At 39.3% G+C, this 26,872-nt stretch overlaps 1 protein-coding gene across 5 annotated transcripts in view; it reads left to right on the top strand.

The window, feature by feature from the left end:
* Positions 1-3,019: 3,019 nt before the first annotated feature.
* Positions 3,020-26,872, top strand: part of col12a1b (collagen, type XII, alpha 1b) — a 157,867-nt gene continuing 134,014 nt past the window's right edge. For 3 of the 5 annotated variants that reach the window (XM_046061547.1, XM_046061548.1, XM_046061545.1), the window contains exons 1-13: positions 3,023-3,177; positions 3,936-4,047; positions 7,551-7,667; positions 9,297-9,440; positions 11,909-11,968; positions 12,978-13,241; positions 13,907-14,071; positions 15,609-15,782; positions 16,360-16,650; positions 17,377-17,979; positions 20,566-20,844; positions 20,931-21,206; positions 24,190-24,465. In XM_046061547.1, the coding sequence (XP_045917503.1) occupies positions 3,972-4,047; positions 7,551-7,667; positions 9,297-9,440; positions 11,909-11,968; positions 12,978-13,241; positions 13,907-14,071; positions 15,609-15,782; positions 16,360-16,650; positions 17,377-17,979; positions 20,566-20,844; positions 20,931-21,206; positions 24,190-24,465 (2,725 nt within the window). In that variant the 5' untranslated portion in view covers positions 3,023-3,177; positions 3,936-3,971. Of the gene's footprint in view, positions 3,178-3,935; positions 4,048-7,550; positions 7,668-9,296; positions 9,441-11,908; positions 11,969-12,977; positions 13,242-13,906; positions 14,072-15,608; positions 15,783-16,359; positions 16,651-17,376; positions 17,980-20,565; positions 20,845-20,930; positions 21,207-24,189; positions 24,466-26,872 lie in introns of all 5 variants that reach the window. The other 2 variants (XM_046061546.1, XM_046061549.1) reach the window with 2 other exon arrangements.

The following is a 26,872-nucleotide window of genomic DNA, read 5'->3' as shown; positions in this document are numbered from 1 at the left end:
TGTAAAAATACACTATAAGAAAGTTGAAGTCTGGCATTGAAAATGTTAAGTAACAGTCCAAAAGCATTAAATGTCAAGCAGTATTTTCTCTTGTAGTTGGTTGAGGCTATCCTAATTATCTATTTCATATTGGCAGCACTTAATGATCACTTTAATTATGTGTCTTGTTGTAAAGTAAACTAGTAATTACATCTGTCAGGTTAATGTAGTGAAGAAAAAAGATCAACATTTCTTCTTTTTTGTAGTGTAGTTGAAGTAAAAAAAAAAAAATCAAGATATCTCAAATATGTTATCCTGTACAGTACTTTAGTAAATGTACTTAGTTACTTTGCACCGCTGGTGGTTTGTGTTGCTGTTGAACTTCACAGGTGTTTCTATTTTCTTCAGTATTTCCTCACTATGGCCACTGTGTGGATACTGTAACTCTAAATTAAGGGAGAAAATGTAAATACTAGGAATGTAATTTTGAACACAGACAAACCTTCACAGGGAGTGCTGTGTAGAAATAAGCTTTCGCCAACAGTTATGCATTTGTTGATTCATGATAAATTTAACAATCAATGCCTTGCCTCACATGAGAAGATTTTTTTATATATTGCTTCAAGTAAATGTTTCAAAATCTTTGTACAAAATCAGGAAACTGCATATTTTTGGTAGTAACACTGTGTGTTTTCTGTCACTAGGGGGCGATGTTTACAAAGAAATCAGCTGGTACTCTGGGCAGGTCTCTGAATGACATCTTCATGTTCAGGGATTAATGCTCTTTAACATTTAGGATAGTCCTAAACCTGTCCATATGTAAATAACCACATCCTCTAATGACCTTCTGTTTCTTGTTTTCAAGCTTAAAAACAAACAAAACATCCCGAATAGGAATGTCTCATTTAGCAAATACCTCATGTTCATCTTCAGTCTTGGGTGGAATCTTCTCTGCTGTCTGTTTTAATTTAACTCGAGAGTGTAGAAGGAGACAGCCCCGGGCCTGTTCTGCTATCAGTCCACACCCAGCACAGAGAAAGATTTAACACTTTAAAGTAACCAGATGAGCTGAAGAGCCTCCATCTACACGGATCAGCACTCAGGAATCTGCTGCGTAAGCAAAGGCGAAGCAAAGTGGACGGTGCTGAAAACCAGGAGGGGACGGTCCAAGAAACCTGCCAACCGACAAAAAAAAAAGTCATTTGATGATTTTGGCAACATTTATGTGAAATTTAATTGATAACCTTCAGAGTTAGTCGGAGACAGAGCAAGCTGAAGGGCAGCAGAGGGCCATAAGGGGGCGCCTGTCATCATTTAACTATTTAAATGTTCTGGTTTTGATGACTAATAAAAAAGTCAGATTGTATAGGAGTCTATGAGAAAATGTTGCTACTTCTCAGCTGATTAATTACCTCACTAAACACTTTCCTGATGAGTTTATGGTCTCAGTCTCTAGTTTCAAGTCTTCTTCAACACAGCATGATGTTCATTTAGTAAATTATGGTCCCATTTAGAGGAACAGAGACCAGGAAGCAGGGGAGGCTTTAGGGCGGGACTACTTGTGATTGACAGGTCACTACAACCAACCTGTCACTCAGGATAGAGATTTTGGTTATACTAAAAGACACTCTCAGAAGTTGGCGGTTCATTTTTTCTGGAAAGTACATTTTAAACCTGTTTTTCGTTAGTCAAAATAAGCATCCCTGTTAACATCACAGTCAATGTTAATTATGGATGTTTTGTACCAAGCTAGCTACCTCCACCCTCTGGTCCTAATATGGTCACATCAGGTTCCAAAAATCAAGATGGCGACGGTCAAAATACCAAACTCGAGTCTTCAAAACGGTAGTCCACAAACCAATGAGTGACATCACGGTGGCAACGGGCACTTCTTTCACACAGGCTATGCTAATAACAGATTACCAAGAAGCTACACAAGAGTTTTGATGCCAACCCAATTTTTAGGGTTCTGTGCAAAGTTTTGAGATTTGAGGCACCAAGACAAATTTTGCATTATGACACCTAGCAAACTTTGTGGGTGTTCTGCTAAACATGGTTATGTAGTGATGCTACAGCCAGTTTGGATGGATTTTACATATTGAGACGCTGACACATTTTACACAAATGTTGGATTCTATGAAATAAATATTGGGGGTGCCATATTAACTTACAAATGTTCATTTATGACTCATAACAAATTTGGGGATGCTTTTGTGTGCTTACAACATTTGGGATTTCTGGGGGAACTATAGCACATTTTCATGTTGTAACAACTATCAAAACTAACAAACTTAGGGAATTTGTGGGCACAAACAATTAGTGGGATTCTGCTAAATAAATATTGAAGCCTCATATCAAACTTGGGGGAGTTATTACAAATCTGGACTATGACCTTTTGGGCCCTACAACAAAATCAGGGAGTGATTCTGCAGTTGCAATAATGTCCTGTCCTTTTTTGAATACGCTCCGTTTGACTCTGCACAGAATGTGTATTAAAGATTTGGGCAAGATTCATTGGGGTACCTTTAATTGTCAGAAGTGTTGCTGCTTTATCTAATCCTGCTGAGGACCCCAGAAACTTGTGTTCCATCCCTGGAAACAGGAATTACGCACTAAAAAGGAAAAGACTGGCTTGGGGTTTAGTTTACTAGACTATGTAATATTTTTCCATTGATTCACGAAATGAAAAAGGGGGTAAAAGCCACTGTCAGTTTCCCTCCGCTGATCCCCCCCTCTTCCCGAAAAGCAGATCTGCGCGCCTGTCTCCTTGCGGCCGAGACGCACAGAAGCCCTCCATCACCGGAAAGGAATGCAGAAAACTATGTAAAAGTTTCCGAGTCTGTGTGTGTGTGTGTGTGTGTGTATTCGTCCTTGTGTGTTTGTGTGTGTCTCTCCAAGCACTTTGAGAGGTTACACATCATTTTTTGGCCCGGCTAGATGTCGTAAGAGCTCGCGGCTGGGCAGGCAGAGCTGGGAACAGCCCCCCTATTAAGTAGCAGATTGTGTGGAGAGTCTTCCCACTTGGAAAGAGGCTCGCCGACGCGCCTGGGAACCAAAACCCGCGGAGCTCTCTGACTTCAACACCGGACCACCACACTCTCCCTTTTCTCAGGTTGGGGGTCTACAACAGAGACTTAAACCTTTTTAATTTTTAATTTCCTGAACCAAACAAAACCAATTCCACAGTTTCATCTATAGGTCAGTCCTGCATGAGATTTTGAAATACATTTATTTTTTTTTTGCAGTTTCAGGTGATAATATGACACTTAGTTCATCTTATTTGAATGCTGTGTAATTTCCAGACATTATTATATCCACTATTCGAGTACCATCCGATTTCAATCAGGATATTTCCAGAAACGCGTGGATTATTTCTTGGTATTGCGGTGCGTAATTGCGCACGGCGCCAGGTTTTGATGCTCGTTTATTCTCAACTGTGGAAAGAGTGGTTATATCTAATCAGCAGCGCTATTAGACACTGAATTGGACGCGTTGCAGTGTAGTTGCACCAGACTTTAAAATGCTTTTGGAAGAGAAGACTGATTCTAATGCTGATAAAGAAGAAATATTTGCCTCTGTGAGCCTTTATTTTAATAGATTTTCCATGATTTAAATCTTTATCTTACGTATATCGTCTTTATTGTTGTTTTGACACTGTTAAATTGTGGATTTTGACTTCATCATACATAGTCTGTCATTTAAGATATTTAACTGTCTGGGGAGCCGTTTATACGAGCGCGAGGATCGTGGAAATGTGACTTTGGTGGATGTTCCTGTCATGAAAAGTGCGTTGTCTGGTGGCTTTTAAGTAACTAGCCTAATTGATAGATGTAGATTTAAACGTTAGTAGATTTACACGAGGCAGATGATGGAGCTCTTAAAGGTCTCTTGAAGCCCTGAGGCGGCTGCGTGGCGGATGTCAAAAGGTCTAACCGCCTCCTTCGTTCCTCTCGTAGCTTCATTCATGTGCTGCTGAGCCAGAGGAGCTGAAGATGAAGAGCAGGCTGTCTCTGGCGGCGGCTGCCCTCCTGGCACTGCTGCTGTCCTCCTCTCAGGCACAGAATCAAGGTAAAGCCGCTCCTCCTCCTTTCTGTGATCCAACACATCTGACTTCAACTCCTCTCACCTCTGCCTTTTCTCTGTGTAGCTGCATATTTTAGTCTGAATAAAAAAAAACACATAGAGAAAGCAAATGTGTGTTTGTGAATTGATTTGTTTGAACTGGTTTGACACTTCAGCCTCACCTTAATTTTTGATTAATGATTTTTCTTTTCACTTCCATTGATTGCAGTTTCCTTCTGGAATTTGTGAGATTTCCTTTGAAGAGAAATAACATCTCTGCTTCAAATATCTGGTTTGAATTTATGGATATGAGCATTTCCCCCAAATCAGTAGAAGTGCTTTTAGCCATGAATGCAATGTGTTTAGAGAAGTGATGTAGCAGAGACTCAAAAGATGACACATGACTCCAGTTGGTGATTATATAGGCGACACTTTGAAGAAAAAAGTTAGTATTGTTAGAGTTTCTCCCAAAAGGTCCAGCAGTCTGGTGTTTCTTCTATGCCAATGTTTACATCTATCGGTCTTTAAAGACTAATATATCTTAAAATCTATCCTAAAGGAAAGTAAACCAGGAAAAGCATGTATTTGACCCTCTACTGAATATTGCACGGGGCTGTAGAGCTTTAAATAAATGTCTGTCTGTTGGTTAAGTGGGACATCTTTCCATCCACAGACAGATGTAGTTGGATCTGTTTTACACCAGGAGGGGCCCTTGCTCAAAATCTACTATCTATTACAGTTGCCTACATTTCTCCAGTTAAAAAAAAAAAGAAACCCAGACGGCACGTGGCCAAGTTTCCTCCCTACATCCTTTCTCCTGATGGAACGGAAAGACAAAATATGAGTTTCGCATTATTTTCCAGAGGTTTTAGGGGTTAGGAGAGGAGAAAATATGCTCCACGGTGCCTCAGGATTTTCTCTCAGAAAAAAAAAAGAAGAAGAAGAAATTGCAGTAAAATCTCATAAAATCAGCAGGAGCAGAAGAATCTTTCTTTTCTCTCCTTCCAGGAGACTTTCTGACTTCCCATGGCTCTCTTTAATATCCCAGCGGGAGGGCCCTCGCTGCCTCTCCAGATTAGGGTCATATATATTCTGCAGTGGAATAGTTAGAGGCCGGAGTTAAAAGCTCAAACACCTTGAAGAGGAAAATGCTCTGAACAGGAAGGCCTGTGCTCTAAACTGTCACATTTCAGGTGGAAAGATTACAAAATAAAAGCAGTTTAGAGCAGAGGCCTAGATCCTGAAAGCGTCAAAGAAAACGTGGATGCGAGTGTGTTTGTACAAGTGTCCCTCTAGATTAAGAGTTTGGAAACAGAAGCAGCAGCACCCGCGGCCCTTGATTTGATTCACCAATTGATTCCCCAGGTTGGTGGTTCCTCCATTTTTGACGTCCTGTAACCCTCCCAGTCAAGCCCTGACCAGGTCACCCTGAGTCTTGGCTTTACGACAATATTTTATTATGATATTCTTCATACTAACAGATAAACTGGTTGGTGGTCTAGAAAAAATGCATAGATACTGTAATCTTTAATCTCTAGCTAGATTATATGTTGTATAATTTACTTTTTAATTTTGTGTTCTTTCTTTGGACTATGCTAGCGGCGCTACATTTTGTGTTTCTTAAAATGAGCACAAACTCTGGAGTTCCTCCAGCATGAAAAGATTAAGTGTTTCCACCCGTCTGTTACATGAAGAGAATGGTTCAGAATATAAGAAATAAGTGTTTGGTTGAAGATTTTGAAAGATAAATGTCTAAACACTTGGAAGATATCCAGTACAGGAGTGGCCAAATGGAATCCCTCCCCTGCTTGAGTGTGCCAGAGAAGTTGCAGTTCATAGTCAGTATCATTAACCCCTCAGCCACCAGGGTTCCCCCCCATTGAGCTATTTTAATGTGAAGGGATTTATAGATTTTGGTTGCTTTCTTCATGTTAATACTTTCTTGCTGGAAAAACAAGCTCATTATTTAACTCTGAAAGCATCATTCAGAACTACACTGGTAGTCATTAGCTCATCGAGTCATTGAGATACTTACACATAAGGTTAATTGTAGATCTTTGAGTTATTGTCTATTTATTTTAAGGTCTTATCAAGTCAAACCAAAAAAATCGGTGCATTTTAGCAAGCTAGATTTTCAGATAGGTGTTCTCCACCCCAACCTGAAGAATATCATTTTAAAATATTTTTAAATAATAATCTGTGGTCCCTCTCGTGTACATGGAAACTTTTTGTCCAGTTGCTCCAAGTTGTTGTAAACAACTTTTCATGTACACATGCATGATCCTCCGTGTCAGTGATCACGAGTTAAACTTTAATCTGTGTGCACTTTTATCTTGTTTGTTTGTTTAACGTGATGAAGACCAGCGGTTCTTAAACTATAGTCCAGATCCTAAAAAGGATTCTTGGAGGGTAAGTTTCTGACAAAAGTAGAGGGAAGATTACATGATTAAAATCTTTAAAATTTGGTGTCTGGAGCTGGAGTAGTTTAAGAACCTCTGGTGAAGATGTTGGAAACGTAAGCAGAAAAAAAAAAGATGTACACATGTCTTCACTGTCATTGTGTATTCTTTTATGAGGTTTGCAATGGAGATGATTAAAGTGATCAATCAGATCTTCTATCCATTGTATAATCAACAAAGCAGAGTTTCATCAGATTTGTGTGTTTTTGTTCTTTTGTCAATTCAACATCATGAGTTGGATTGAGGTCATGGACAGGCTGCTTGGTGTCAGCCAGTCCATGTTGTACTTTGTTGACAGGGGGGAAACATTATTACTTTTTTTTTTTTTACAGAGTTAAAAAACATCTTGCTCTTCATCAGCAGCCAAATAGATTTTTGGATACAGACTACAAAAAACTGACCTGTATGGAAGAAAAGACAGGCCATAACTACTTGAATACTATGCAACTTACATACCTGATTCTAACACCTACTGAATAGTTATAGTGAAAATTTAATTTAATTTAATTTTTGACGTAACATGAATTTTGTCACTTCTATTGCATAATTCAAAGTACTTAAATTCAGATAAATTGTTTGTACAGTAAAAATCTTTTAGTGCTATAAATATAAATGGGGTATTTTGTAGTAGATAATTAGATATATAGTTGTTAAAATTTAAATTGGCCTTTTTTTACTTCCGTAGGTCATAGCCAAATTTCAAATTTTCATCTTCCCTCCCTGTTTGTGTTTCCTTCTTGATTGTTCTGATCTGTAGGAAGGTAATCCTGTGTTGTTTTGTTGTGTTTGTTGTCTCAATGTGTTGCTTGAGTTGTTGACTGTGGCTGCCGGCCACACGAGCTCAAACGGAGGTCATTTTTCTTTCTCCAAAATGGCTTTCCTCACATCTGTAGTTTGGTTTGTCTTGTGCTGTTTGCTCCAACAGTGAACTTGTCTCAAACTTTGACTTGGAAGTGTTGACTGTTGGGGAAATCCTTTTATACTTCACATTACAATACATCCACCTTCTAAAGCTGCAGGATTAACTGTGTTTATTCTTTTTCTTCACAGTCGACCCTCCGTCAGATTTGCGGTTTAAGATTTTAAATGAGAACACGGTGCAAATGATCTGGAGCAGACCGCAGTCCACGATACAAGGCTACAGAATACAAGTGACCTCAGACACAGGTGGGTGCTAATTAAACCTGCGAGTTATGTCCTGCTGAGCCTGTAACATTACAAGTGTCATAAAGTCTCTTAGACGTCAACCTGCCTGGCAAGACTCAACACTCCCCGCAATTATCTGGAGATTTCTGCAGACACATGTTTGGCTTCAGGAGCTGTAATGATAAAAAAGGGGGGTGGGGGAGAAAAACATTATCTCTGCCATGGAAAATTGTCAGCATTAGTTTAGCTCAGGAGTTTTGATGTCACATCCACCAGAGTTCATGAGAGAGTCATAGAGAGAGCTACCTCTACCCTTAACTCGAAGTAACTTGAACACAGAATTTTTTAAAACAATGAAAATGTGATGTAAAGTTAATATTACCCAGGATGACCTTTCTGAACCTTGCTTTTGGTCTGAGGGTGTTAATGAAGAGAAATCTTAATGCGACAGAATACAATAATGTTTTAGTATGCTTCCAATTTTGTAGGTCCAATTTGCAAAAGGCCTATGCCCCCATGCACAGAGCCAGGAGCTGTAAACACCAACTTTCTCATCAGTTCGAACTTGGCCTAGTTAAACTATCCAACTAGTAAGTAAGTGTTTACTAAGCGGAGATTTATACATTACTAGTACAACTCAGAGTAGTTCTTACATAGAGATTAGTTGCTACTAAATATGTACCAAACCCAGTAACTGCTAGATGCAACTGCTGTGTATTCTTACGTAACTGAAAGAGCTAACTGACAGAACTAACAATTGATGTATAAAGAGAACTGCGCCAGAGGTGGGGCCCCGTTCATTCTTATGAAAGGTGCTCAGTGGTTCATAAAACCAAAAAAGTTCTTCTACATCGCCTACATTGTCTGTTAACGTTATATTAAAAAATTGCCTAACTGTTTTGTTCTGTTAGCTAACTTAACTGTCAGAACTCATTTTAGTTTGCATATTACTAACGTTAACTTACGAAAATCAAGAAATAGTCCCAACTTATAACTCCCCCTAAAACCAGAAATTGGCCTTTTTACATTTCTGTTTGTGTACAGATTTCCAAACTTTGGAGAGAGCCAGGCTAGCTGTTTCCCTTTTCAGCCAGTCTTCATGCTAGGCTAACCACGACAGCAAACAAGAGTATTTCTCAAAATGTTGAACTTTTCAGTAAAACTACCTTAGTCTTGAAATCCCTTTAAGGGTTTATTAAGAGGTATTCAGTGTATCTTTCAATTAAATTAAGTTACTTTAAAAGGAGAAATAAAGGGCTTATGGTGTTATTTAAGGGGCTTTGTACAAATTTAATGGGTCTTTCCATATTATTAACCCTGAAAACCTGCACAATAGGCATCAGAAATCTCTAGTAGAATCAAAAAACCTATTGTCTATGTGAAGCAAAAGCATTTATAATAAATAATTAACATTAAGTTAATGGAAGAAGTGGGTACTCAATGGTTAAAATCATGTGTTTTGATTCATAGCAATGCAGAAAGTTTTCATTAAATTGAATCATATTGTTTTGTGTTTACACGGCTCTTCCAGTCCTCAGGTCAACAGCCTGAATCGGGTTTTTCTGAAGCCCTGTTTTGACTCTTGAAAGAGAAATGGAATAATGTAATAGTTTCCTAATGGCTTCCCTCTGACTCTGTGCATTCTTGTAGAAGAACCAGCAAAAGAATTTACTCTGCCTGAATCTGCGATTAAGACCTCCATCTCAGACCTGAGTCCAGATGTGGATTATGTCGTAACGATATCTGCTTACTATGGACGAGAGGAGAGTCTGCCCGTTACTGGCCAGATAACAAGTGAGTCCCTGAGTGTGTGTGTCGGAATTAGCACCAGACATTCAACCGAATACACCTAAAGGCCCAAACAACAACAGGAACACATGACAATGTATTACAGACCAGAGTGTGTTTCTGTTATATTGTCAAACCTCTGCATTATTTACAGAAAATTACCAGATTAAATATATCACCTTATGGGACTTTAGGAGCTCCGTAGTTTTCAGCTCTGAATGTTGTAGACTGGAAGCCAGATTGGACAGATTTCATTAATTCTGCATTTTTATATTTCAGTTTTTTATTTTGCCTTTACTTTATACATTCATTACAAATTTCATATCTATGCAAATGACGCTCGAGCATATATGTAGGAAAAGATTATCATCCCAAGCCCTGTGATGGAATAGTAAGCCTACCTTGGACTTAATTTTAGACTGTAGATGGTTTATGTGAGACTGGAGGGAGAATGAGCTATCTAGACACCTAGATATTTGTAGGTGTCCATATTTTCCAGTCCAGATCTTTCCATAGTGATATTATTAGATAAACTTGCAGGTTTAGGGAACGATCAGTAAAAAAAAACATGCACTTGGTTTTGTCGGAGTTTAGTAATAATTTTAAGTCACAGAAGGAGCATTGTAGGGCATTAAAGCTTTTCTGCAGGTTTGTTAATACAGTTACTAACAAGGGGCCGGATGTATACAGAATGGTGTCATCAGCGTAAAGGTGCATAAAAGAGTCACCAGCAGCTAGAGCAACATCATTGATGTATAATGAGAATAAAGTCTGCCCTAGAATTGAACCCTGTGGCACCCCCATAGAGACAGCTATAGGTTCAGACAGCAGGCCTTCAACTTTAACATACTGAAGCCTATATAAGAAATAATTACTGAACCAGGCGAGGCAGTCAACAGAAAATCCAAGGCTATTTACTGTGCCAATGAGAATGTTGTGATCTACAGTGAAATGCCTCGGACAGATCAATGTAGACAGCTGCACAATGATGTCTTTAATCAAGTTCAGAGAGCTAATCAGGACCAAATACAGCTATGATGAATTTCCTGTCTGAGACAAAATAAACCGTTTATTCACACTTAACCTGTAAAAGCTGAACAGCCACTAAAGTGGTGATTGCTTTCTCAACTGCTGTTTCCTAGGTCAAGAATAATCTTTGAACCTCAATATTTTGATTTGTTCTTACTTTTTAAGGCAGCTGGGGACATTTTGATAAAACAAAAGTGAGATAGTCAGTTAGTCAGGCAGCAAGTTAAGAGCTTTGTTGTCTACAATATGGCTTCATGATTTTTATCATAAATTAAAACACAAAACAAGACTATCTGAAAACAGTCATGAGGAGCAACACATAATCAAACGTGTTTTAAAATAAAAAGTCTGTATATATAAATATATATATGGCATGGCAACACATTCTCATCACACATATGGACGCTTGGTCTAGACCCTTGGCGTAGCTTTTTAACGCCCTGGGAACCTTTTGGCATTGTTTTTAGCACGTATAGGTTCTCCATGGTTAAGATAGCAAGAATGAATATGCAACATCTGGTTAGACTTGGTTAACATTGTGAAACATCCTCATTTGGTTAGGTTTAGGCACCAAAACTACTTGGTTAAGTTAAGGAAAAGATTATGGTTTGGGTTACAATAAACATGTTACTAATATGAGTTGAGTAAGTTAGTGAGTAGCTTTTTGAAGACCAGTCTACTGGGTGAAAGATCGGTTTCTACTACCTTTAACGTTGAACAATGACGCTAAAGATTGACTGTTGGTATAAGACATGGACGTAACAGAGTGTAGGTATTTGATGCCCTGCAAATGAGGACGGGCTGGGGATTGGGTGCAAAATAAACATGATGGGTCACAAGACAATTAAAAACAAAATTGTATTTATTTGTTTTGTCAAATTGTGTTGTTTTATTCTTGGGAAAGATTGAGGCCTCTAAAAATGCTTTAAATTAAGAAAAAATAACAGTCCAATAAAAGTTTGACTTTTATATGAATCAGTAAATGAGTTGTGACCCAGATTTCCAGCAGTGAGTGAAGTCTTCGCTAACGTAATGGCAGCAGTTTGGTGGGGACGTCTGCTTGGACCCGCCGCAAACACTGATGATCTGAGAATCCCTCCGAGCTGCTGAGATTCCCTGGAAATCTATCAGAAATGATGACATCAACTCGTTAGTTTCGCCATTTGGGAGCTCGTTTTTCATGTTCGTAGTATCTAAGAGGAGGAAATGTTGCACAAAAAAAACTCAGATGAGAGGACAGAGCACATGTCTGAAAACCAAGGAAAAGTTTTGGTCCAGAATGGTCTGCCATTTGATGAGGATAAACAGTGATTGTAACTAACAGAAAGAGGTTCATAACATAATATTAAAATGAAGATTAGGGTTTGTTGAGGATACTTTCAACAACAGGATAGATTATCTGAATTGCCTCGAACGTTTGTATATGATGTGTTATTGTCTTTCAGTTGAGTCAAGTGGCAGCACAGGAGGAACGCCCAGGAAACCAGACCCTTCAGATTCAGTCAGTAAGTCCTTTTGTTCATTCATTTTTAAACGTTAATTTGACGAGGGGTTTCAATCACTGCTAAGATAATGAGTCACAAACATCCAAGTCTTCGCTGCACCTCCTCGACTTTTCCATTTTTTCTTCCCGATCCGTCTTCCTCACTGCTGGGCGGCGTCCATCAGCATGATCTCAGCAGCGAAGGGAGACTCTTTCTACAAAACACCCCATTGTATAGCAATAATCAAAATTAGGCCCCCATAAATCTCTGAAGTATTCGGTCATCGGTTTGGTCCCCTGCCGGCCAATTATGCCAATGTGGAGGAAGCTGCACATGCTCAGTGCGGGGGTCGTAGGTGGGGCGGGAGGCTGCTGTTGGAGCTGGGGAGCGAGCTGAGAAGAGCCCAGCCCTGAAGTGCTGAGAGAAGTGGAAACCATTACAGATGCTGATTTACAAGAGCGTTGCTGCTGCTGCTGCTGCCCTGGCCCCGTTCTGCAGATGGTGACGAACTTGTGTTGATCCTTCTTTGCATGAGAGGAAAGTCACAAGGAAACTTCCAGAAAGCAGGGCGAAGCCGAGTGTATCTACCTACAGCAGTACAGGTTGATTAAACATCCAGTGTGAGCGAACGACTCTTTAAGGATTGTTAAACAACCAGAAAATAATGATTAATGAGCTTTAAAAACACTGAGTTGATTGGGGAAAACCGATTAAATGTTCATTTTGAGGAATACAGATCTTTACGAAATAAAACAAATCGATATTAAATCATATCGACATTCAGCACGTACAGTACATTTCCAGGTTCTCATCTGTCCAGAACCTTGAATTCTGTAAAACCTTTGATTACTTTTGTATGTGACTATTACATTAGTGTTAAGATCTGGTTATAAGTTTAGGCAACAAAAAGTGCCACATGTTCTCAACTGAAAGCGTGAATGTAACCAGATCACCAGTTTAATCCTCCTGGTAGCACGACTCTCTAAACTAAATTTCATGTCAATTTTATTTTTATTTTATTTTGTCCCAGAATGCTCTTTCAGTGCCGTCGCCGACGTGGTGTTCTTGGTGGATGGCTCCTCGAGCGTGGGCAGGCCGAACTTCAAACATATCCGCAACTTTATCTCAGCGACGGCCGGCGCCTTTCAGATTGGAGAGGAAAAATCCCGGGTGGGTGTGGTCCAGTACAGCAACGACGCCCGAACAGAGTTCAACCTTAATAGACACTTAACCCGGCCGGCGCTACTCAGAGCCGTTGGCTCGTTGCCATACAAGGGAGGAGGAACCATGACAGGTACGCTCACATCCTTTAAACGTTTGATTTCTACAGTTTAGTTTCTGTTATTATTAATATGATAATTTTTATTATTATAACAATTCTAAATACATTTTTACAAAGGTATACAGTTTAAAAAAAAGTTCTTTATATTAAAGTTTTAGTACGTAGAAACAACAAATAATGGCTGTTTCAAAATATTTTCTATTCTTAATTAATACCTTTTTTTGACCCACATGGTTTCATAATGACAAATAAAATTAATCAGCTGAAATAATAATCAAAAAGTTTTTTTAATCATATAAAGGGCGTGTTGATTTATTAATTTTTATATTTCAGTTTTAGCAGACCAAACTAATGCCTTCAGTCTACACTATGACAACAGTATTAAGTGCAGGTTTTCTAAATCAGTATGTTGCTATTTATTTTCATTATTTTGTATTTAGAACCAATTGAAGATCAAAAAATATTTAAGATTTTAGAATTAAGTTCACAAAATCAAACTGGTTTACACAAGGCTTGCTCTTTAAAAAGACCACCAACACCAATAATCAGTTTATGGTTAATGTTCTCCTAATATTTAGTGACTATAATTAAGATGTGTTAAACCTACACTATGGAAGCACACAGTTTCTGCTTGTGCATCAGTTATAACATAATCGTTGCGCGTCTCGGTGCTCCAGGCGATGCCCTCGACTACCTCCTGAAAAACACTTTCATCGAGGAGGCCGGCTCCAGGAAGGGATTTCCCAAAGTGCTGGTGATCATCACAGATGGCAAATCTGACGATCCAGTGGAGAGTTACGCCAAGCAGCTCAGGAGCAAGGGGGTGGAGATCTTTGTCCTCGGTACGTAGCCAGAACAAGTTTATTACATTCCACATTTTACATTTTCCATCCGCATTTAATGCTTTTAGCTGCTTGTGATGATGTCATAACAGAAGGTGAAATTCCTACATCATTAACATTACATGCGAGTGATAGCAAGTTTTATGTTATGTTTACACTCAGGTTTCACTGTCAGACTTTCCACAGTCTTAAGGATGGAGAAAGTGGGCTGTTGCTATGGTGTTAAAGAGGACTGGTGGTTAAATAATAAAAATGGCTTATCTGAAACCAGGTCACTGATAAAAAAAATGCTTAGTGTCTCGTGAAATATGCTCTCAGTTGTTTCAGGAGAAGCTGCTAACATACAGGAACTACTTTTGTACAGACTTCATCAGCCTGGCCATTGTGTTTCTGGATGGTATCTAGGATTAAAGAGGATTTTGAAAGGTTGAGGATGGTGGAGTTTTTTCAAATCACAAAAGAGTTTGGCTTCATTGAGTTGTGATGTTTTTGCAGTTATATTTGATTATATGTGAACACATGGTACTTTTTTGTACTAAGAAACCATTCTAATATATGTTTAGGATGTCAGGGATATACAATGAAGTCCTCTTTACACAAACTTTTTATGCATCAGACATCAGTATTAAAACCAACATTTCAGTTACAAGTGAAAGTACTTACGGTCAGACTTATCCAAAGAAAAGTCCTGATAATACAGAGTAGAGGAGCTTAGTTTTCCAGCTGTAGCTAATTTCATACTGTCAGATATATGATGAAGGAAGGGTGAGAAAGCAGGACAGATGGAAAATTAATAAGTAATGAAGGAGGAACTGAAGAAAAGAGATAAGGAACCAAGGAATAAGGTGAAAAGGTCAACCTGTAAAATAAGGAAAGAGAAAGAAAGAAAAAAACAGATAAGAAAGACAGAAAGAAAGAAAGAACAATGACAGCAAATTTTTATTTTATTTTATTCTCAAAGTTAACGTAAATATTAGAATCTGCAATCTGCAGAAAAATGTAGTTGAGAAAAAGCAGAAAGTGTCCAAAAAGTAAAAATCCCTACTGAAGGATTAAAAGTACTTTGTTACTTTTTCTAGTCAAACTTTAAATTAACTTTATCCTGTAAAGGCTTACAGCTTTAGTAAAAGTGTATGTATGTGTATTGTAAAACTTGCCAGTCCAACCAGTTTTGTATTAACTGCCCATGCTGTCAGACTTTCCAGCCAGAGGCTTGGCGTTTCTGTTGTCAACTGGGGGTGAATCCAGCTGCAGAACCTTTTAAATGCTAACGTGGAAAATAAATGTTTCACTTCACGTCTTTATAGACTAATTTCATCCAGTATTTACAAACCTGGAGCAAATTCACCCTTTACCTCTGACCCATGATGCCAGCAGCTTTACAAGGACTGCTATGAATTCCCTGATGTTGCCTTTATATCTCGGAAGGCAGTGACAAAAACAATGGTAGCCATGGAACAATTTCTCTGTTTCCATAAATGGTCATGCATATACTCAGCATTTACCAAGATGTTTTGTTTATCATTGTCCATTTTAGGTATCAAACAGGCCGATGAAGAGGAGATGAAGCTGATGGCGTCCACTCCTTACAGAAGTCACATCTTTAATGTCGCTGACTTTAACGTGATCAAGAATGTGCAGAAAAAGCTCATTACTCAGGTGTGCGCCGGGGTCGACGATCAACTCAACATACTCGTCAGCGGGGAAGAAGGTGAGATGTTATACCTGGAGTTTATAGTGTGGGAAAAAATCTGTCGTTTGTTGTCCCTTTGCTTTCTTGTTGGGAGTTTGATGACCATTTAGCTTAGCTTAGCATTTATACTGGAAACCGAGAGCCAGGCTAGCACTAGCCTGGGTGGCTCTGTCCAAAAGGTAACAGAATCAACTTACCAGCACTTCTAAAGATTTCTAATTAACATATTCTACATGTATTTAGCTATTTTAATCAATAACGTTTTGTACAGAGCCAGTCTAGCTTTTTCCCCCTGTTTCCAGTCGTTGCGTTGAGCTAAGCTAATCATCTGCTATCTGCTATAAATATCTATATAACTGTTCCTTAAGTTTGGATATATAATATGTAGTCATTTTTATAATCTGTTTGTTCATTTTTTTTCTGTCATTAACTCTTTTATCTAATTGTCATTGACTTGAGCAAACATTTTTTAAAATAAGAACCCAAATAACAAGCCATAACTAAACGAACACCACCAAGACATATTTTTGTACAATTATTGTGAGATGAGATTCAGATAATCCTATAATTCTGATACTGACTCTGATATTTGCAGTCGTCGAGCCAGCCTCTAACCTACAAATCCTGGAGGTGGCCTCAAAGTCCATACAGGTGAGCTGGGATCCCTCTATCGGAGAGGTTTCTGGATACAAGGTGCAGATGATCCCCATGATGACTGGCAGCAAGCGGCAGGAACTGTACGTGGGCCCGAGCCAGAGCTCGGTGGTGGTCAGAGACCTTTCTCCAGACACAGAGTACCAGATCAGTCTGTACGCCCTGAAGGGCCTGACACCCAGCGAGCCCATCACGGCAATGCAGAAGACACAGCCAGTTAAAGTATCAGTGGGTAAGTACAACATAATGATGGTACAATTTCCCATCTGGTCAATTTTAGAAGTATATTAGAGTTAGAGTGAGAAGATCAATACCACTTTCATGCCAGATTGGTATCGAGCTAAAGCCATTTTTGTTTTTGCATCTCTGCTTCTTCACAGATTAAATAATGAAGACACTGCACTATAATAAGTAGTAATGCTTAGGGGTGTTGATAAGCATATTTTTTAACTTGAAACAGTCTAGCTGTTTTCCCTGCTTGCAGTTTTTGTGCTAAGCTATGCTAATTGCTCTCCAGCTGCAGCTACATATTTAGAAAATCAAAACTCTGCATCACCACAAACCTCCATTGGTCAAACCTGATGCTGTGATTGTGTTATATGAGATTTAAAATAATCACTAGCTTCTAACTTGTAAATACCGTCCATTGAAGTCTTAATTATGACTCTCTGAAAGTTCACAATCAAGCAAACATGGGTGCCTCACATCAACAAGCCCCACTGTTCAAGGACATTAAATGCAAATATATATATATATATATATATATATATATATATATAGAATACTATTCTGGCAAAGCACTATATTTTTCAGGTATAAGTTCCAGCAACAGTGTACCTCTTATTGTCATGACATACAAGATGATGAAAAATATAATAAAAGTAGATAGATAACAATAGAGGTGATTTTTGCTAGTCATTTACAACTTTGGATTGTGGTTTTTGTTTTTCTCATCTAGAATGTTCTCTTGGCGTGGATGTTCAAGCTGATGTCGTTCTCCTGGTTGATGGTTCCTACAGCATCGGTCTGGCTAACTTTGCCAAAGTAAGAGCTTTCGTGGAGGTGCTGGTGACCTCCTTTGACATTGGGCCAGATAAGGTCCAGATCAGTTTGGTCCAGTACAGCAGGGATCCCCACACAGAGTTCTACCTGAACACTCACCATGACCTGAAGGCCGTGGTCAAAGCTGTGAGGTCTTTCCCGTACCGTGGCGGCTCCACCAACACCGGCAGAGCCATGACCTACGTGAGAGAGAAGATCTTTCAGGGCAGTAGAGGGGCGCGCCCCAACGTTCCCCGCGTCACCATCCTCATCACTGACGGGAAGTCCTCCGACGCCTTCCAGGAGCCAGCCACCAAACTGAGGAATTCTGATGTGGAGATCTTCGCAGTGGGCGTGAAGGACGCTGTTCGAAGTGAGCTGGAGGCCATCGCCAATAGGCCTGCAGAGACCCACGTTTACACCGTAGAAGACTTTGATGCCTTCCAGAGAATTTCCAAAGAGCTCACACAGTCCATCTGCCTGAGGATTGAACAAGAACTACGCAACATCCAACAGAGACGTAAGTGAAATTGCTTTAATCCTTTATGCTGATGACATTGTGCTTTGTTCATCTGTTTTTGAGCAATCTACTGTCGTTTTAGAAAATTCTGTCAAATTCTGGCTTGATTCTTGTCATAACGTTTGAGTCAGGAAAGAAACCAAATTATGTTAAAAGCAAAAATTGCCTTTATATTTAACACAATTAGGTTGCAACAGCAATGTATGTATTTTATGGCACTTTCTGATAAATAGGTAATGAAGAATATTAGTATTATTTTGCTGTAGAGCTGGAAATTACAAATTATTTGGTTTGAATAGTTTCATTTGAGTTCTGCACAAAGATTATTTGTAATTATATAGTTCATTATGTTTTTCTACTGTAATGTTACTGTGTTGCTTCTGGCTGGCATCAGTTCAGTCGTTGCTTCAGTACATAACTGGGCTTATAGAAGCACTGTTTATTAGGTGTGAGTTTCAGTAAACTTTTAACCAGGATGTAACATACTGTGTATTGCTGACAGTGATGATTCTGCGTACTGAGTTCAGCTTGAGGATTTGGTTTTAAAGATTTGTTCAGACATACTGAACACATACATTTAGCTGAATCTAGGGCATTATGCATTCGGCATAAAAAGATAAAAAATAATGCACTATTATACTATTCTATGGGAAATGCTTTATATGAGATGGATTTCCTTCATTGAATGATTTTTTAGGCAGTGATTACGCTGGAATCTTTACTGTCACACTGTGAGAGGCAGTTGTGAGTTTGCAGTCATACAGTATATTTTCAATGTTTGAAAGAAGATTGGGAGCTGTTTCACCTGTGTTTATCCATTGTTCAGTTGTGGGAATAGTTTGCTAAGTTGCATGCTAATCCTGTACTTACGCTAGCTTTGTGGAATAAGATAGCTTAGCATGAACCAAAATATACCAACCTTGGAGCACCAAAACTGTCAGTATATTATTTTGAGGTTGTGTTTCCATCAATTACCAATTTGTTTAAACATTAAAAAAAGAAAAACTCTTTGTAAATTGAGCTAACATGCTCATTTTAAATCATTTCAAAATATGTTAATACTTTTGGGATTGCTGCTTGTCCAGATTACAGTTTCTTCAGCTTGAAGTCATCTAGCATGGAGAGCTGAAACTGCTTTTAGATTTGTTGTATTTATTTGTGTATCTACTATGAAAAATGATGAATGCTTTTCATCACTCTGTGGACTCAGCAAATAAATTTGAAGCATATTTTCAATAAGAATTACCAGTCAACTACAATGATTTAAAACATTTGTAGTGATCAAACCAACATTTTAACAATTAATTACTGCAGCTCTCAGATGTAACTCTACCGCTCTTCCTTGTGTGCATATGGACAGTCGTACATGTGCACACAATTAATTTCTTGTCCCTTTCCCAACAGTGTCTATTTCAACCGAACTCTCCTTTTTGCCTCAATGTGTTAAACACATGTCAACCTTTTGATCTTTCAAGGGCAGAGTGAGTTCCTGCATGTGGAAATATTAGAACTGGGTCAAATAGTGGTCGCAGAGATTTCTTAGCATTTATCTAAACCTACTTGAAGCACCAGATGACTCGGTTATTACCACATCAGGACAATCCAGGCTGTCAGGCATGTTGTCCCTCATGTATCTGTAAACAAAACTTGACTTTCAAATGCATTCTCTGTACTGAAATCATTAGCCACCCCTGAATATCTGGTAGTCAAGTTCAAACAAGCAAGAAGAGTTACTTGCGAATGCTGTTTCACCAACTTAAAGCCAAATATGAATCACTCTGTTAATTTGCCAAAAGGAGCTTCCACTTCTGCCAGCGCAGAATGTGACTCATACCAGCTTTGATTGCCGATTATATAATTCTTATATAATAACGACTTTATGTCAACAGAGAAAAGTGTACAGCAGTCTGAATGATCCGCACAGTCACAGCTTCCATCCAAAATACTGGCTCAAAAAGCTCCCACAGTGGGGAGCTTAACAGCCACCGCCCTCCTGATGTTTGAATAATGGAGCTGTCAGATGGGTTGTAGATTGTACATCTTAATTAAATGGCATGTAGGTCGGATACTCTCTGGATTCCTTTAGTTGCTACTGTTTTTTAACGGGAGTCTTGGTTGTTTATTCTACAGTGCAAACTCACTTTTAACCAAGATAAAGATAATATGATGAGGATAACACCCTGGGAGTACAGAGTTTGGCCTAAAAGAGCTTTGTAAATGTGAATAGCTGAACTACTTTAGGTTTTCCAATAGATGTGCTCAGCTATTTGATGAAACAAGTCTCTTGTCCACAGATAAAACAACAACTGAAAGATAAGTTGCAGACCTCAGTGAATAAATCAGTCAGGGTTGTGTTGGGTCTAGCCTCAAATGATCGTGTGGGAAAACAACATCTTTAGAGGCTCACTGTGAATCATAAAATCTGTAACAACAGGACTTCCACCCATGTACAGTATATTACAAGTACTACCAAAGTCACAACATGCCAAAAACACTCTTGAAGGTTTGATTTGGAGCTGTGAATATGCATATTAAATGTTAACCCTATAGGTAACCGTAATGTTTAAAAATCTGGCTTTTCTCCAGAACTGGTCCAACCGAGGGCCCTGTCCTTCTCAGAAGTTGGCCCCAGAAGCTTCAGGGCCTCCTGGGAGATTGACGCCCCCAATGTCCAGTCCTATTTGGTTAAGTTCAAGCCAGCAGATGATGACGATGGGCATTATGTGTCCATGTCTGTGCCCGGACAAACACTCACCACCCTCGTCCCCCACCTCACCCCACTCACCCGCTATGAAGTCAACGTTTATGCTCAGTATGACAAAGGGGACAGCTTGCCTGTTACCGGCTATGAGACCACTTTAGAAGGTATCACTCAAGACATTTACCTTTGTTTTTTAAGCTGGCGCATGGGAGCAGTAACGCCCTAACTTACTCATTCACATGTGTTGCAGAACTTGGCCCCGTGCAGAACCTACGAGTATCCGAAGAGACCACAGACAGCTTCAGAGTATCGTGGCAGCCAGCTCCAGGAGCTGTCATTCGCTACCAGTTGACTTACGAACCTGTTGGGGACGAGAGCTCGAAGCTGGTGATGACCACTGACGGCCCAGAGACAACGACTGTGCTGCAGGAGCTTCAGCCTAAAACCACCTACCGCGTCACTGTCATTCCTGAATACCAGTCTGGCTCTGGAGCACCGCTGCAGACTGATGGCACCACCAAAGAAGGTGAGTGTAACTTTCATATGATATATGAGGCTGGAAATGTCGGCTCTCAGGGTGCACCACTTCTTCTTATAACTGAGTCCATCCAGAACACAGATGACAGATGAAATAAGTTACTGTTTCTAGTGTCCATCGAGCACAAACATCAATAAATCTGTTTAAAATGTATTTAAAACGTATGCTCCATAAAACTTAAGATCTCGGCTCATAAGCAACATTACCAACCAGAGCATGATGGGAAATGTGCCATCATTCAAAGTAAAGCAAAATGTGAACAAAAATCAATGAGAATGTACGCAAATCAAAACATTATCAGATTGACACAGCTCTTTCGATTCAGTCACATATGTTTGCTGTGTGCTGAAAACCTGTAGAGAAACAGAATAATTTCACAAAGCCATTTAAAATTCCACATTATTATTTTTCTCATAAAATGTGCCCTAGAGAGCAAAGGGTTAACAAGGCTTTAGAAGACAGGTGGCGAATCTTTGCTCCAAAACAGATTTTGGGCCAGACGTTGAGCTCTGAAGTCCAAAAATCTGAGTAGCTGGTTAAGTAATCGTTGAGTCACTGGTTCTGATCCACAACAGGTGCCTTCAGATGTCTTCCACTCATTGTGTTTGTAGTATTGGACAGTAAAAACTATAAAACTCTATTTGTAACTTTAAATCACAAAGACGTTGGGTGATAAAAACAAGCTGTTTTTCTTTATTTGTGTGATTTCAGACTTTATTCTGACATCCTCAGTGACTCTATTTGTCCACTGTGGGCTTTTTTCAAAGTCATCATCTGTCATTTGGAGTTTGCTTTCATTCCAAAATGACCTTGGGATTACCAGGAGTCCACACATTTTTGAGCCCTGTGCAAAGTGAAGTCCTAACCCTACAGTGTTAGTACAACCTGCCACCCGTCGAGCTCCTTGTCAGATCTGTCCTGCCTTACAGGGAAAGGAATGAAAAACAGACGGAAGCGCAGAAGGCTGGCAAATAGAAATGGGTCAACATGTACTCAAAGGTGATAAACAGTGAAGAAGGAAATTAACAACCCTCTAGACTCTGGATGGTGACGTTAAGATACGTTTGTGATCTTACACAGTTTCTTTAAAGTGAGATTATCTCATGGAGAAACTTCCAGACTGGGCTGTTAGCTTTAACACTTTAACAGGGAATAAACAAATTGAATTCCTGTCTACCATAACAACAGCATTTTTAACTGTATCCGGATGTACCGTTCCCCTGCTATTTCTTCCAGTTCCTTCAGACGGTGCAGCTGCTTGTCGTCTAAGGTGAATTTAAAAAAAATATTTTTGACGTTTATAAAAAGAGGCAGGTTTCATCCCAGCTTCTCTCTTTGACATGAAACACCCAGCTGGCTCTCAGATGGCTTTTTCTTCCCCCTGTATGGCTTACAATATTGTTCCCATTACGACGTTTACCATGACATTACTTTATCTCAAAACTATGAATTGATGCAGTGCCTTGAGGGTTTGCATTAGTTGCCCTTCTGCTTGTGGTCTTTTCCACTACGTCCCATGTGGGGGCAATAACACTTAGAGCAGCCACTGGGAATCACTTCGCTCTGAACACCATTGGGAGGGAAAAAGAACTGTATTTCACTTAATATCCTACTTTTCATCACTCAGTAGGAAGAAACACATCAGGGAGATGCAACAATGACTTTCATAGTAATACTCAGCAGTAGGCGTAAGCATCAGGGAGTTAAGCAGGGCACATGAGTCAAGGCTTTTCATTTTAACATTTTATTTTCAAGGGAGGACTGTGTGAACATGCCCTTTCTTCACTTTCAAAGTCTCTTACACTAAATCACATCCTGGTAGCTGCCCAGTACAAACACAACTTTCTACTGTGCAGCTCAACTGGCGCAACTGTCAAGGACATGATGCACAATTGTTAGGCCACAAGCCTGCTCATCCACTGTTTCTCAACGCTTGGTCTGTGGATCTCTAGTGGTAGGCGCTAGTGTTGCAAGATGCAAGATGTGTAAATATACTTTTGCTTATGAAAATCAGACATGCTAATTATTTTATTATTAAGTCGCATAAGGCACTCATATATATACTCATTGATACAGGAAGGAGGGTCGCCAGTTCCAGGTGCCGAAGGTGCCCCTGAGCAAGGCACTGCAAGCCCCTAACTGCCCTGCACAATGGCTGCCCAACGCTTCTAATTAGGATTGGTTAAATGCAGAGAACAAATTCCACATGTGTTGTACTGTGTATGTGGCCAATAAAGTTGAAATACTTACAAAACACAGAGATCTTCAATACTGTGTAATCTTAAAATGATACATACATTTACAGGAAATTATTTCACAACAATTTTAAGAATCAATTATGTAAATATTAAGTAAATAAGTCAGATTTCTACTAAATAAATACCAGTCATTCACTGGTTCCAGCATCTCAATTGAGGATTTATTCCTGTTTCATATACATTTCTGGACAAATACAAGCAATTTGATAACATCATCTTAGATCCACAGAATGTGGGATTTTTTGTTATTTGTTGACATTTTACAGACAAAGCAATTAATCACTGTATCAATCAAACAATCATTGCTAGATACATTTTTAAAATGAAAATATTTAGACAATTATGGGGGCTGTACAATTATTAAGAAATAGTTAGATGCAGCCATAACAGCAAGGTTAACCATGAAGTGCAGAAAAAAGCTACAGGATCCAAACAAATACCTTTATCTCTTTGCTTACTTACTTACTTCTCATGTTTGTTTGTACTTGCAATTGTTAAATAATTGTTCTCTGAAAATGAAAACTTCTAAACATCTAATGTCAGAATTATAAAGTAAGACAATCAGTTTTCTCATGAAGCTGATTTCTTATTTTCTACATTTCTAAAGAGAGCAAACTTGTCATGTCAGGATCAATCAATAACTGTCGAAACGAACACCCACAAACAAACAGCCAAAATTTTCATCTCAATTTTCTTGTTTCTCACCTTCTCAGCCAAGGGTTCCCCCCGTGACCTGAGGGTTTTCGACGAGACCGTGTCCTCCATGAAGGTCTCCTGGGAGCCGGCACCAGGGAATGTGCTTCAGTACCGCTTGGCGTACAGACCCTCCGCCAGCAGCGGCCCCAAGAAGGAAATTTCGGTGAAGGGCGACAACACGGCCGCCCTCCTGAAGAACCTGCAGCCGGGTACCCAGTACGACATCTCCATAAGTGCACGATACCCGTCTGGCCTGGGTGACGCCCTGGAGGGACGAGGCACCACGCTAGAAGGTAAACCAGATACCATCCTCTACATCTCCCTGGGTTTTAAAGTTGCTGTAGCTAACACGCTAGCAAATATTTCAGCTGACTCGGTCTGTCTGGAAACCCTGAACCAGACAGTAAGTGCTGCAAAAACACTACTAGGAAATTAAATTGGCTATTTAAAGAACAAGATTCTTAAGATTGAGCTCCCTTTGTAGTGCGAGTATGTATTCTGGAATCCACAGTAACACTTGATCTACTGTATTTCAGACATAAAATAGACTTTTAGTAAGGCCTTGTCAACAAAATATAGAATAAATACACCTATCAAAATATCCTAAAGTCTGTCTTCACAGCTGATATAGAGACACAAAATAAACTAGTAACTTAAAGCTAGACATTATTTCTGTGTCAGTTGTGGCACACAGCTGTGACCCACTGATCCTCCCAGATTAAGTGATTACTCTATTTTTGTTATGACTGTGTGCCTCAACAGCCACAGCTAATGTTTGAGGTTTTACTGTAATTGCTGTGACTAAACCCTGGAAGACGACCAAATCATCAGAAAGGCTCTTAAAACAAACGTGATACAAGTCTTTGTTTTCGTTTGCTCCAGAGTAAAATGTTAGAAATGATCCTACTTTCAATACCCAGAGGGGCGTCAAACGTCCGGCTTATTGTTACAAGAGAGTAATAATAAACAGTCAGTACAAGAGGGGGAGAGAGGAGGTGAGGAGGAAGAGAGGAAGGAGAGGAAGACGCCATCCAGGTTTCTTATAGGTTTACCATTATTGCATAATAGTTAATCAAAATATTATATAAATCACAATATGGAAATGTGAAATATCCAAACTGCAGTAGCTGCAATTCATTGAAATGTGTCATGACAAACCATTATAAATGAAGCATTGTGGTGCTACAGAGAAAATGGATTGTATAAAATAACCATTCCCACTAAAATCGTGAGCAGGATCTGTGAAAATAACTGCAATGTGATTTTTTTGTTTTTTGGCCTATTTTTCAACTCTTCTTCTTTAGCTGGTCTTTACTTTTGTCCATCACATCCTATCAGTTCTGATAACGGTTTACAAAGGTACAAGATACAAGGTTGATTAATTTGTCACAATACAACAGGTTGTAGAGTGACATTGAGCTTGTAACTCCCTTCTGCTATGTAGCCGACAATATAGGCTACATATAAAAGCAATTATAAGCTACTCACAAAGTTATTTGCTGTATCAAGATCCTATCCCCCCCAAGCCCACCTTAAAGCCCATATCGTTTTAGCACAAAGATTTACAACAATGAGGTTTAGCTGATTTTAGCGTTAAGTCGTTGTGTGTTATGGTACGTAATAATCACACGTTCACACAGCTTTAAATATCCCTGGTTTAACCGTTCTATTAGGAAGTGAAAAAAAAAGTGAGTGCACCCAAAAAGTTGTTTCTGATTCCTTTTAACCAAGAAGCCGGATGTTTATAAAAGGGCTGTATTACTTGATTAATTATTTAGTTAAAGAAACTGTAAACAACATTCGCTGTGTTATGCTGTGAAGCTTTTGGCTTGTTTGTCGACTTTGCACATACAGATCATGGCACTACATTTTGGGCTGCATGCAGATGATCTGTGCAGACCCTTGCAGACAAGGGACATCATTTATGTCTCACTGACTTGCAAAATGAGCTATGCAGTTGCATCCTGGTGCCCTAGCAGATAAGACACACACAATGCAGTTTCAACATACTCACTTTGATCCCAAAAAACTTTTTTGCACGTCACTCCTCTCTCTTTGTCTATGCTTCCTATCTGTATCTCACCTGTCACTATCCAATAACAACAAAATGGCAGTCAAATAATTGTTATGAAAAGAGTTTATAAAAGAAACAGGTGAACCTTCCCCACGACCCTGTACGTAGGATAAACGTGTTGACGATGGATGGATGGATGGTGAACGCTTCGGAATTATTGCAACAAATCTGTGCTGATCTGTGTTTTCTCGCTGGTGCATCTCGGACAGTGGGTTTGTAGCTTTGTGAGCCACATGCCGTATAAGCAACACTGGACTTGGCCATCAGCCAGGGTCGGCCCGTGGCATAGGCGACATAGGTGGTTGCCTAGGTTGCAAAATGTCAGGGGGCACCGCAAGAGAAAGTTTTCGGTGCAATAAACCCATCCCAGCTGATGCAACACTTGCGTAAACCGTTATAGTAATTTAGTGCAGACAGTTGAAAAAAGAAAAGCTGCTGAAACACAGGAGCTATTAAAGTCCAGTTTATCAATCAAGTCAGAGTTTATAACTGAATTAAAATGAATTAATTTAAAGAGGTTACCTCCCCCAACAAAAGAGGAGGGGAGGCGAAGCATGTGTACTGACTGATTTTATTAAATTACTGGACCCCCCTAATACAGTGAAACTGCACATTTTGGAGCGGCC

Source organism: Micropterus dolomieu, linkage group LG10, assembly GCF_021292245.1.
Source record: "Micropterus dolomieu isolate WLL.071019.BEF.003 ecotype Adirondacks linkage group LG10, ASM2129224v1, whole genome shotgun sequence".
NCBI classification, from domain to species: Eukaryota; Metazoa; Chordata; class Actinopteri; order Centrarchiformes; family Centrarchidae; genus Micropterus; species Micropterus dolomieu.
Note: the sequence above shows the minus strand (reverse complement) of the source record. Positions and strands in the feature narration are given on the sequence as shown.